The 13,082-nt window shown below is 37.9% G+C and overlaps 1 protein-coding gene and 1 pseudogene across 1 annotated transcript; one reads left to right on the top strand and one right to left on the bottom strand.

Annotated features, from left to right (window-relative positions):
- The first annotated feature begins 6,577 nt into the window (after positions 1 to 6,577).
- LOC113725090 (uncharacterized) lies at positions 6,578 to 9,361 on the top strand (annotated as a pseudogene).
- Positions 9,362 to 10,783: 1,422 nt separating this feature from the next.
- LOC113725088 (peroxidase 66-like) lies at positions 10,784 to 12,157 on the bottom strand. Its single transcript, XM_027248079.2, has 3 exons — positions 11,870 to 12,157; positions 11,551 to 11,739; positions 10,784 to 11,431 (listed from the first exon to the last, which is right to left on the bottom strand). Exons 1-3 carry the CDS (start codon positions 12,071 to 12,073, stop codon positions 10,868 to 10,870), a joined length of 957 nt encoding a protein of 318 aa, XP_027103880.1. The 5' UTR covers positions 12,074 to 12,157; the 3' UTR covers positions 10,784 to 10,867.
- Positions 12,158 to 13,082: the final 925 nt, after the last annotated feature.

The raw sequence follows: 13,082 nt of genomic DNA, 5'->3' as shown, positions 1-13,082 counted from the left end.
CCATGAACGGAGATTATTTTTTTTTTTTTGTCCTTTTGTAACAAAAAGTTAAATTGGTCTTAAGTAAAGCTCTAGAACTGTAAATCCTTTACATAGATCAATCAACACCACTCCTATAGCGACAGTAGAATTCGCAAATATGGCCCTCATATTGATATTGACAGTAGAACTCGAATACACGGTCTCTTGTGAAAAAACTGTCTATGCTAGCTAAATGAACTAACATCCATTGGCCAATAAATGTTGATCCATGAACTAAGATATGGTTCTAGCAATAAATGCTACTTTAGATTGTAAATATTTCGAGTTTTTGTAGAAAAATTTATTGTAAGCAATGTAAAATACGTGAGGTTAAAAAAAAGGTGATAAAAAATATGTTAATAGAAAATTTTAATTTTTACAGAAACTCACCAATCCAAATTCAATAATGGGAATGTTCCGAGCATTTTATCTTTTTCCTATTGTAGGACTGTTGGTTCAATTGACACGAAAAACGCGGGTGCAATGAATGATGGCAACACCCTATCGTTTCAGTAAAAAAAAAGGCAAAAAAAAAGAAAAGAATGACAGCAACACATCGACTGATGAGCGATCGCGATTGTATTGAGCATTTTTGTTCAGTTAACGCAAAGTCCAGATTCCAGAAGACGCCTCCGCCTAGAGATGAAAAAAGCACGCGAAACTATTAGAAGCCATCATGTGGTAAGATCATGATCATAGTATGAAAATTTGAACTCTGTATCCAGGTTTAAGCAATCAATTAATCATGTTATCGAGAGGTAATATTGGGACAGAGTATTATTTGAAATAATTACTGTAATACTTTTTATGATGTGATGTATGTAAAATAAAAAAATGATTGAGAATATAAAAAGGTAGAAATGTGTTTATGATGCAAGCGAAATATTATTTAAGATAATTTGCTATCCAAACACTTCCAATGTTATATCTTTGGACACCAGAATGGAATTATAGTGCATAGAGAAAAAGAGGGAAACCAATTAATTCAAACCCCTTAGTCTTGCAATTTTACAATTAGCAAATGTGCCAAATCCACTTGTTTGTTAGAGGTTAATCGAATCCAAATGCGGAGTAAAAAAAAATATTGAGAAATCAAGAACACAATCATGTAATTACATAAATTTAGGACCTATCTGATGTCTATATTTTTATAGGGTAACAATTTAAGACTTAGAAATGTAGGGTTTGTTCGAATTGTTTATTATTTGAACAATTTTATTTTATTACATCGTAAATATATTTTTCGATCATCTCTTTATCTTACATACATCACATGAAAAAAAGTGCTATATAATAATATTTTTTTTTCAAAAAATTATTGCAAATGATCTCCCATCCCAACACACGGGTTTAATCTAACTGTGTGCGTTTAAGCCGTTTGGATCGTTCCTTGATGACTCTCGAAATGTTTAATCTATCTGTGTGCGTGAATTCTCGACTCTTGTAAGAAAAAAAAAAAAAAAAAAAGATCTCCCATCCCAACACACGCGTGGTATTGCAATTTAGGAACGCCGTTCAGGGTGGGGGCTGCGGGCTGCCCATAAATTGGACTATTATTATTATATGACCAGGGCGGGACCACTTGGCGGCTGCTGTGCTTCTGTGCGCTTTCAATTTTGACGAAGATAAAAAGGAAAAAGGAAGGACGATTGGGCTGGGGGGCAGGATGTCGACCTCTGCTTTCATATGACCAGCACCATACTGGAAAATACAGCATGCCTACTTTCCATAAACAATCAAATGTTGTATGGCCTGTTTTTCCCTTCCAACAGGAGCAGATACAGGGATGGAGATGGTGATTGGTCTGTTTAATCGTGCAGTTTAGTTTTTTACGAGGCCCAATTACAAAGGATTCTGTTGCTGGATACCCTCCAAAGGTATTCTGGGACGCTATCTTCATCAGCCTTACTGTATATTCGTGTTTGCATGTGGAAGGTCAAAGGGGCGGACGAATAATTTAATGATTGAGAAACTGAAGATTGTCATGCATACCCATGTAGTATTTGTCTGTCCTCATCCCATCTCTTTATTACCAATATATATATATATATATATATATGTATGTATATATTATTATATAGTACTAAGCACGTATAATACATTGCATGTCCTTGCAAAAGATTGACTGAGACTCTTACAAACAAATGAAATGAAATTATGGGATCGACCGCTTGTAACATTAAATAATAAACCTTAACTAACAGATACTATGAAACTGATGATCAAGTTCGAAAGTTTCAAATAGGACGTCAAAGCATTGCAAAACGCTGTTACGGTTCGAGGACTCACTACTCTTTCCTTTTGAACTTAGATGAAAACCCAAACCCAAATTGTAGTCAACCTACTGCATTTGGAATTCATCCTCAACAACACAAGCAGCAATACCATGCCCGTCTCAAGAGTTTCACGCCCACCAATTACAGTTACCATCATCGCTATCAGGCAACTCCAAAGTTTTCATCAACTGTTCTAGGCAGACTAGTAGCGAGACCCAAGAATCTTAGGTTTAGCCTCAGTCGCAGCTACAATGCCCTTCAATTATTCGTCGAATAATTCAGGGTGCATAATCTGTTAAAAGGAACATAGGATGTGTTTGGTTCATGTTCTAGAATCAGAATCGAATTTGGAATTATAAGTCCCGCTGTGACTACAAGTTTTGTTCATTGAACCTTACATATTTGATTCGGGAGTGGATCATGTTTCATTCTATTAAAGATTTAATATATTTTAAAACCCAAGCTATAAGTGATTTACTAAATTATAGGAATGGGTATCATTAACTGTGATACTCAATTCGCCCGACACTTCCCTAATCTTTTTAAAGAACGTGAAACTATTTGAAATTTGAGTTAGTAACTCGAAGAGTAAGAGTTGGTCTAAGAGTAGCATTGTAGTAAAATCGATCTTTCCTTAACTTGAACTCGAACCATGAATCTGACAGTAAGAAAGAACTCTTTCTCCTATCCTTTAAGCTAAGTTAAGCTAAACTTAGGGCCTGTTTGGAACCTCAAGTTTTTAGTAAGTTTGTATAATACTAGTTTTTTAACAACTTTTGTTACAGGAACCCCTAAAAAAATTATCAAAGTTTTTAACCTATACATTTCAAAATAATACACAAAAAACTTTCCCTTCAACTTTTCTTCTTTTTTCTCCCCTACCCACCCTACCACGTCCTCCGTTGCCGGCCACTACCTCCATCACCGCTTTTGGCGCTTGTCACTATTCCGGTTGTTATTGCCGGCCTTCTTCCTTTTTTTTTTCTTACCCTCTCCCTCACCCAATGTTTTAAAAATCGGACCGTTAATTGAACCCGTGAAGTGAAAGGGTCGAGATTCAACCGATCGGACCGGTTCAATTTCGGTTCAATGAATTTTTTTAAAAATTATTTATATAAATATATATATATGTACAAAATAAGACATGTAATGGATTAATTTAATACTTTATATGATGAAAGGTTTACTATTTTTTAATAACTTGAATTTTTTTAAAATAAATTTTTTAAATTATAAGTTAAAACAAATAAATTTCATCTCAATTTCAATTATATCTAAATCCAACCCAAAAATATCACAATATTTTGAAATTATACAAAATTCACGTCTATGAGAATTTAGATATTGTGAACTTAAATTTTAATTTACGTTTTAGAGATTGCAATTTAAAAAAGGAAGTTTGGAGTTCGAAGGAAGTCAAGAATATCGAAAATAGAAATGTAAATTTGATAAGAAACAAAAAATGAGATAAAAGTGAGTGGTTGTAGCATTAAATAATTTGGGTTAAAAAAAATTCTTTTTTAACTTTTTTCAATTTAATGGACAAAAACAAAATTAAAAGATGGAAGAAAACATCAATAAATTAAAAATAAAGAGATTTGATTAAAAAGGGAGTGACAAAAAAAAAAGGATAGAGAGAGAGAGAGATTTGAAAATTAAAAAGAAAGTGCCATGAGAGAATGAGATTTTGTAAGAAATATGAGTGTTTGTTTTATATAAATAATGTAAAATCCCGGTGCAACCCAATGAGTACAAACAAATTCACAATGATGCACAAAGATATATTAAATTTAAGCACAATAAAGAAAACTTAATTAAAGAGAAAAGATAAGAAATGCAAATCAAATATCAGTCCAATAGCCTCTTCAATTGATGGCGATGCTAACCAAGATGTACAAGTGAAGGCTCACTCCTTCCTCACCCCAAACACTCTTTGGTTGAGTCAAGGAGTTTTACAACTATTCTAGTTAACCCTCAACAACCTACACTTGAAAGATCACTCACCCAATTAAGAACTATTTTATACAAATGATGCAACCTTCACCAAGGTTTTACCACTCCAAGTGATAGGTTCACCTTTACCAAGGTTTTATTTCTCCTAGAGAGTAACGTTCACTTGAGCAACCTCACAACCCAACTTTCCCAACCCCCTATACAACCAACAAAGAATCTTTCTACTCAAAAATCTCACTTGTAAGCTTGTATTTTGTGTTGGCAAAAGTCCCTAGTCTTCTTGTGCTTTGGGGTTTTTATAGAATGTGAGAAATGGCTCCAAAAGACTCTCCAATGGTCAAATATTAAATGCTGTCAAAACTAGCCGTTGGTCTGTCGGACGTCCGAACCACCTGTCGGACGTCCGAACCCTGCGTCCGAACGTCGTCAGAGAGCCATCAAATCTTAGCGAAATTTCTCGTACGTCCGATGCGATCGATGTGCGTCCGAGGCGTGCGTCCGATCCTTCCGGACGTCCGATGCTTCCTCACGAGCGTCCGACAGAGTTTTCTTCTTGATGTTCTTCATCCTTTCGGACGTCCGATAGCTTCCTTTCGGACGTCCGATAGCTTCCTTTCGGACGTCCGACATGAGTGCCCTGTTTTTGCTTCTTCTTTTGTGCCACAAGAATCTGTTCTAACAAATTGCTCACATAAAAACATTAGCCCAAATCTATATTTTGGTTTGTTAATCATCAAAACCAAGGATTGATCGACCAAGGTCAACAAATAAGTTATAAAAAAAAACTAATAAGATGTGATGGTGCAATGGTTAATACATTGGTCTTCTAATACAAAGGTTTTGAGTTCGAATCTTGATAGCTGCATTTTGCACACAAAAAAAAAAGAAGAGTCATGTTGAAAACTGGTTCAATCGCGGTTTTTACGGTTCGACCGATTCTTGACCGGTTTTCTGACAAAGTCAACTATGTCATTGAACCGGACCGGTGCCATGGCCGGTTCGCGATTCAACCGGTCGAACCGACCAGTCCGGTCCGGTTTTCAAAACATTGCCCTCACCCCCTATCCTCCTCTCCCTTCCCCGTTTGACCGACCTGTTGGTGTATGTCTCTTTTTTCTTTTTTCTTTTTCTTTCTCCCTCCCTCCTCCCCCACCACCGTCCCCCTCCCGCTAACTGCAATTTGGTCGCGCAGAAGATGTCCTATGGGCGGGGGTTGCCGACTCACTGGGAGTTTACTTTCTTTTGGGCATTCTTCTAAGAGAAATTACAAGTATCTTTTATTGATAGTGTTCCCACCCAAGCATCGAACAAGGCAGCTTCAAAGGCTCTTTACGAGTCCTTTCCACCAGCCACCAGGCGCTAAGACTTCTATGGAAGGTGAGCGGCGAAGGCTAACACAAGAAAGTAAAAGTGACAACTCACTCACCAATCCAAATCTCTTGGGGCAGTCCAATATTGTAGATCAAGAGAGAAAGCCAATCCACAGCTTATTCGGATTGGACTTGGGCCTCTTCTTTTTCCAAAAAGCTGCTCCACGGTGGCAGGGGAGGGGAGGAGAGGGAGAGAGACAAAGCTAAAAAAAAATAAAATCCATGGCTACAACAACTCTGGCGTCGGAGAGTGAGGGGAAGGGAGAGAGGAGAGGGAAAGGACAGAGGTGCCGGGGGAGAGGGAAGGGAGAGGTGCCAGGGGAGAGAAAAAGAGGGGCAGAGAGGGAGAGGGAGGAAGGGTAGAGGTGCTGGGGGAAGGGGAAGGGAGAGGTGTCGGGGGAGAAAAAAAGAAGGGTAGAGCGACAACTGATGCAACGGGAGGAAGGAAGAGAGGTGCCGGAGGAGGGGGAAGGGAGAAGAAGAAAAAAGAAAGAAAAAGAAAAAGAAAAAGAAAGAAAAAAGCTTTTCAATCTAAAAATTTTTTTATAATTTCTACAATAATTTACAGTAAATTTTTAGACAAACATCCAAAAAATTCACCTTTCAAACGGGGCCTTAATGCCATTTGCAAAAATTATTCTCTTTTCTCCCTTTCATATGCTAAGTAAGAGGAAAGAAAAGGTACAAATCATGTGCTACTGCACCCCTCCAATGTAGATGGACATTTGTTTCTAGCTTTTTGCATTATCCTGTTCGGTCTAACTTTCTTTTTTTTGCATTACATTGTTGAATTTTCCTTTTTCCTATTACCCTAGACTAGTTTAGATGATGCTTTTTCTTATATATAGACTAGTACCAAGAAAAGAGGAAAAAACTCAAAAAGAGCTAGAGTGCAAAATGTTTTGGTTAGGTATTTTGTGTTCAAACGAGAACCTGGGCTTAATATCTTCCATAAGATGGTCCATTCCAAAACGTAACATGGGTTAGAAAATGGGTGAAGATAGGATGCGGGTTTCCGATAAACTGAGAAAAGGAATTAAAAGGCAGCCATGTGTATATATCTTCATGGACTCCTCTGAGCCCAACAAGTGGAACGCGTTGAATGCTTAATAAAATCAAACAGAACCAAAAGAGTGAAAGTGATGAAGAGAAAGATGGGAGAACGAAAGAAAAAGGACAGCAAGAAATCAAGAACATCCGAGTGGCCATTGATTAAACCCAAGTCTAATCTCGAAATCACTCGCCTGACAGACAACGACCTTTTTACTGTATGCTTTCGATTCCGATAATCCCTTTTCACCTGTCATCACTCGCCTTTCTTTTCTGATTCTGTTTTTTTGGGTTTGTTTCTGTTGTGGTAAATTTATGCCAATCTGAACAAGGTTCTGCGCATAACAATTGGATTATTTTAATTGGTGTGGCTACCTGAACTTTCCCTAATCCTCTTATAAGATTACTTGGAAACCATAATTTGAATTCTGGCTAACGGATAATGGTTTCGATAGCTTCGCGTTTGGGATGGGTGCTCTTTGATGGGCTTTGATATTGTAAGTCAAATTCATTACGGTTTTGGCTTCGAAATGTCCTCCTTTTTTTTTTTTTTTGGTTTCTTTTACATGTTTAAGCATCTTACCAAAGTACATGCTCTCGGTTTGCAAATGGGTCCTTGTCATTCCACTAAATTGTTGAGCATTTTTTTATTGCCAATTTTACTTAATGGCTTTGAGGTCTTCTTATGTTGAGTGAGCTTTAGTAAGTAGTTTATTCTTGATATCACCGGCTGCAGGAGCTTATGATAGGGCTTCTGCTTTAACGTTTGTCATTCTTGGACTGCACCTAGCTGAATGTTGAATATAGGCTGTCTTTTTAAATGAGCTCATTTTGCCATTATTTTGGCTAGCATGGATGCGAACCCTATAATTGGTTCAAAAAATAGACTAAGGCACTTGTGCATTATGCGATTTTGGCTACAAGTGACCATCTTTGTGTGTTCATCAACCGGTAGGTTGATATCTTGGCTACAAGTGGCCATCTATTTATCCTTCAGTTTATGGAGAAATTATGTCCGCCTGTTCTACTTTCCTTCTTATGATTCTTTAGTTGTTAAGTATGATGATTTGGTGCCTACCAAAAAAAAAGTATGATAATCTGGTTATGTGGATGACTAAGACAATTTTAGGTTTGGCTTCAGCTCTTACCAATTCTTTGCTTTCTTTGTTTAAGGTACTCAGGTGAATGGTTTCTTCTCTTCTGGTGAGTCAAAAGCATTTATTAAAGCTGCAGAGTCTATTGGATTTGTTCACCAAGGAAGTCTTGGTCCAACAAGAGGTGAAGCTTATCGAGACAATGATCGTATATCTGTACAAGATCCAGTTCTTGCAGATGCAATATGGAGTTCTGGACTGAACAAGTTACTTTCTGATTTGAAGATTCGTGGGAAAACTGCAATTGGTTAAAACCCAAATCTTAGATTTTACAGGTCCTAAATGTGTGTTCGTCTTTCTTGGTGCTGGACTAACCTAGAATCTTAAATTAACTAAAGTAATTTGAGGGAAGGTTACTGTGGTTGGTAATCATTGCACCTGATTGCCTCAGCAAAACCACCCACGCCCAATTAAAAAAAAAAAAAAACTCAAACCAAAAAAGTCGCCTACTATTGTTCTTTGGTTATGATGAGGGCCTATGAACTGTATATAAATGAGGTAACTTGAACTTTAGCTGCTGTGGGAGTCAGTTGGGGGTGGGATGGGTATGGAGAGGGACGGGAGGATACCCTAAAAAAAAAAAACAAAAAAAGAGCTGCTGTGGGAGTCAAGTCAAGTTTATGACCTAGAATGCAGTACTGTATTAGTTACTTTTGGCAATTCAACATGTTTCTGTGAAATAAAGTTTGGCACTTCAGAGCACTATAATCTTATGATTCTCAGGTATAAGGCTGGTCAGCGATTTGGACGACATATTGACGAAAGCATTGATCTTGGGGATGGGAAGCGCACCCACTATACCTTGCTAATTTATCTCAGTGGTGGTTCCCGATCCAAAACCAGAAATGATAACACGCAAGATTCTGCATCTGAGACTATAGTTGGAGGAGAGACTGTTTTTTATGGTCCTAGAAATGCCTTAGTGGCTGAGGTAGATGTCTTTCTGCTTCTATTATGTTATGTGCTCTTGATTCTGCCCTCTTTCCCATATCTCAACCCCCTTCATCAAATGGGACAGTTTATACAAAAAATAAGAAGTCCCAAAAGCTACTTAGGTAAAAAGAAATAGGGAAGTCAATTGAATTAGAAGACTTCAATTTACATTCAGCTGCATAACAGAGCAATAAAGAGGCGTGTTGTGTAAGATTTCTTCCTTGTACATTTGGCTTGGTGGAGCTTGTCGCATCAAGTGTTCTAATATCGTGAAATCCTCAGGTACCACCAACTGAAGGAATGGCTCTCCTGCACGTTCATGGGGATAGGTGTATGCTGCATGAAGCTCGGAATGTTCATACGGGAGTCAAATATGTGTTACGATCAGATGTAGTATTTGCTTGACTATTGTTTGGCAGCATCCAGTATACTGGGAAAGGTTCTGTGGTTTGACTTTATGTGCTTATCATTATAAGCCTCTTCTCGGTTATAATCAACAATGCTTTCCTTTTTTGTATCTTCAAAGATGGATATCTTGTACTCTAAATCAGTTGAATGAATTGTTTATAATTGAAAACATATAGACATCAGAGTGTTATGTTAACTGAATTCTTGATAAAATACTGGTAACTTTTTCCCCCTCTGGATTCATACGATGTTTCTACAGTGTGGGAATGCTTAGAGATTTTGGGTGCTTGAGATTCAATTGTAATTTGATCTAAAAATTCTCCTTTTAGTTTTACTTTTATGGGTAGGCGGAAGTCATTATTGAGCTTGAGCTTGGGAAGAAGATTGGCAACGTACATTTCATGTCTGACCTTTTTAAAACTAAGTACTTTACCCATTTCTTTGTTTTCTTAATGATCGTAAATCAGTTTTCCTATCACCTCCCGGTTGAAGCTTCAGATAAACTCTGAGAATGATCGTACATTTAATGTCTGACCTTTTTAAAACTAAGTACTTTACCCATTTCTTTGTTTTCTTAATGATCGTAAATCAGTTTTCCTATCACTTCCCGGTTGAAGCTTCAGATAAACTCTGAGAATTGTGAATATCAGCAATTAGTGCTGCGGTATGGTATGGCAGCAGAGTAGCTTTAGATCCTAAGGCTTTATGCAGTTAATTGGTAACTGTGTAATCTTTGCGATTTGATTTGTATGGACTTGGTGAGTGAATGATAAATTTTGGTTCCTTAATTGATCATCAAAGTTCAGTTGCCACATAACATAAAGCAGACGATGCACTTCAGTCTGCATCAGCTTCCTTTCCTTTGGTCAAGGAGTAGACACAACCCGATAGAATTTGCTCAATTGCTTCTCTTATATTGCTCAGGTGAGTCAAACGAAAGAGGTCATATTTCTGCCTTGAAGATCTCTTGTTTTGATCTGAATCCGTTGTCTCTGTTGTTACTTAACCAGTCATACAAAAACTTTCCGTTCAGTATCTTGACGTCTTTCAGGTACTTTGACATAGCTTGGGCACCAGTAAAATTTCGTACCTTTAGTTGACTGCTACTGTAACAAATCGTTGTTCGATATAGGGGATTTCTCAAAGAAAGATGTGGAGACGGCACAAACTATATTGTTTTTCTTGGGCACCAATAAAATTTCCGTTGCTCGATATAGTTTTTTCAAAGAAAGATGTGGAGAAGGCACAAACTATATATATTTTGTTGGTCGTTTTTGGTATGCACCATGGTTGAATTTGTTCTCCTTTTCATTTCTTGGTCGTTCTAAATGCTCTTGTTGAATACTTTCTCTTAATTTGTGTATCCATCTTCAATTTCTATATTATCATCGAAATATTGGCTTGTATCAAAGTTGAATAAGAGTCCATTCTAACAAAAGAAACCATGAAATTGGTGCACTCAATTAACAAAAGGGAATGGTGCTGAAAACACGTACTGGAAAATGAACTGATTTCACTCCCTCGCACTTAAGAGCAAGCCCCGGTCCTCGCCGCGCCCCCCCCCCCCCCCCCCCCCCCCAAACCTCCAAAATCCAGCACGTACAGGAATTCATCGGTCGGCAGAAAACTTTTTATTGTCTCTCAAACATTGAAAGTGTCTCACGCTCGAAACAAACACGCAGACAACAAAGACACAGCAGAGTCAGTTCACAACTCTGCATTTTGTTCTCACTTCTCCATGTTCATTAACACCAACATTACCCAGTCTCACCATTGAAGATGCAAATTCCGAAAAGAACAGTGCTTGATCTCTGGCGAATGATTCAACAATCCATTTAGTCCTGTGATCACCGTACAAGGCCTGGTCTGATGCAAACACGCCTTTTCCTGCAATAACTCGCTTGTAGTATTCATTATCAAAAGTAGATGCGGTTGAGTCCAGGAACTGTCCTGCATTGCTGTCTGTATGGTGTTTTGGGCATTTCTTCTTCAGGTTTTCTGCGAACTCTGTGTTCAAGGTAGGATCAACCTCGTGCAACGAACTAAAATTTCGAAGCCTGGCTTCAAAGGAAGAGCAATGTGAAAATCCTAGGGTGTGTCCACCGGAAAGAGCAACCAAATCTTTAACGCCTAAACCCCTCTTTGCAAAACTCTGAATAAGTTGCGTTGAATTGGAGGATGGTGCTGGCAAGTCAATTGTTTCATTAGCTATGGAGACTCTTCCGTCTTTTCTTCCTTTGAGTACATTCCAGTGTGGACCTCCAGACTGAAAAAAGAAAAAAAAAAAAGGGATAGCAATGAAGTTACTTAGAATACAATTATTGATTCATGGAAAGTGGCATTAATGAGTGACTTTTTTGTTCTGGGCCGCAAATAAGAAATTACCATTGCTACCACATCTCTTGCCGCGACAGCAATTATATCAGCACAAGAAACTGTATGCGGACAAGCAGATTCAAGATTAGTTTTGGCATCATCAATCACATAGAATGATCGAACTGAGATGTTTGGAGGGCCGTCTTTTTCTGCTTTGTTTCCCGGAGTTGAGCCGAGCAAAATTGACGCATCACACCCCTGTCATTTTAAGACAAAAATCTTTGAGAGTTCCAAATGTATATTCTGCATGTTTTGTTTGATGTACCATGCACATTAGCAAGTTTTGGTGTGTGTGTGTGTTTCGAAGAGATGGAGAGAGGGAGGATACCCTTATGAAACAATCATGGAAGAACATTCTGAGGATGCGAGCAGGGACTTTACGATCATATAATGAAGCATTACGAAGAGTTTGAAAGATGATACTTTCAGCCTGAGGACATGTTTTGTCATAGTAGTGGGCATCAAGAACTGCCTTTGTCAACGGAATTGCGATTAAAAGAACGACGACAATATGCTGAACCAGAGGAGCCATATATATATATATATATATATATATATGTATGTATGTATGTGTTGACCAAGAGCCGGATTAGATATGAGATGGGAGATGATCGCTAGTCGACAATGTGAAGATGAAATGGCATAGAAGCATGCATGCAGGTATATAAACTGTTCTGATGGCGGGCCGAAAGAATCAACAAATGCTGGTAGAGTAGGGTAGGCTAGTCGCATGTTTTCCATTTGCTGCATTATGCAAATGCCTGCAGAATACTTCGAAGCTACTCCAGATTTATGACAAAGTACAAACAAACAATTGCCAAAAACAAAAATAAGGAAGCTGCTTTAGGACAAAGCATTCACAGATAGGTACTTTAACTCTTTTGACACTAGGATTTTTCATAGGATTTTTAGCGCACACAGATTATAAAATTAAAACTTAAATAAGATTTTTATTTTTTGGCTGGAATCAAAGATTGAAGCATAATTCGTGGTTGATATATCTTCTAGAGTTTGTTGGGGCCGGCCGGCCGTTAGATTATTTCTATCAGTTGGGCATAAATTACAACGTACACGCTAAGGTGAACAGATCGCAAGAGCTGGAGGACACATTTCTTCTGTACTTTTTCTTTCAGTACTTCATCATCGTTTCTCAATATAGTACAAAGGTCTTCATATAGGTAATTAACCCCATGTACTTGAGAGGATTTTGATAGTGTTGTGGCCTCATTTGCGTCATTTTATATATGTTTAAAAATGCTGTGGCCTTTTCAGGATAGTCTTTGGACCTGGCGACATTAATTACCATGACCTTCAAATTCTTTCAGTGAAAACTTCTCTAATGTATTTTTAGGTGAATGAGAATAGTGGCATAGGGCAGGCCACATTTACTAATTTTAACCTCTATTTTTCACTAAACTAACCAACCTTAATGTGTGTTGCATGCGGTGTGATGAGATATACACATGCACCTTTAACTTAGTTCTTGTGCCAAGCTTAATGAGTTGCCAATTCGAACATCAGAACAGGAGCCTGAAAAAAAA

This window comes from Coffea arabica, chromosome 2c (genome assembly GCF_036785885.1).
Source record: "Coffea arabica cultivar ET-39 chromosome 2c, Coffea Arabica ET-39 HiFi, whole genome shotgun sequence".
Classification (NCBI taxonomy): Eukaryota; Viridiplantae; Streptophyta; class Magnoliopsida; order Gentianales; family Rubiaceae; genus Coffea; species Coffea arabica.
This window is presented reverse-complemented; position numbering and strand designations above follow the sequence as displayed.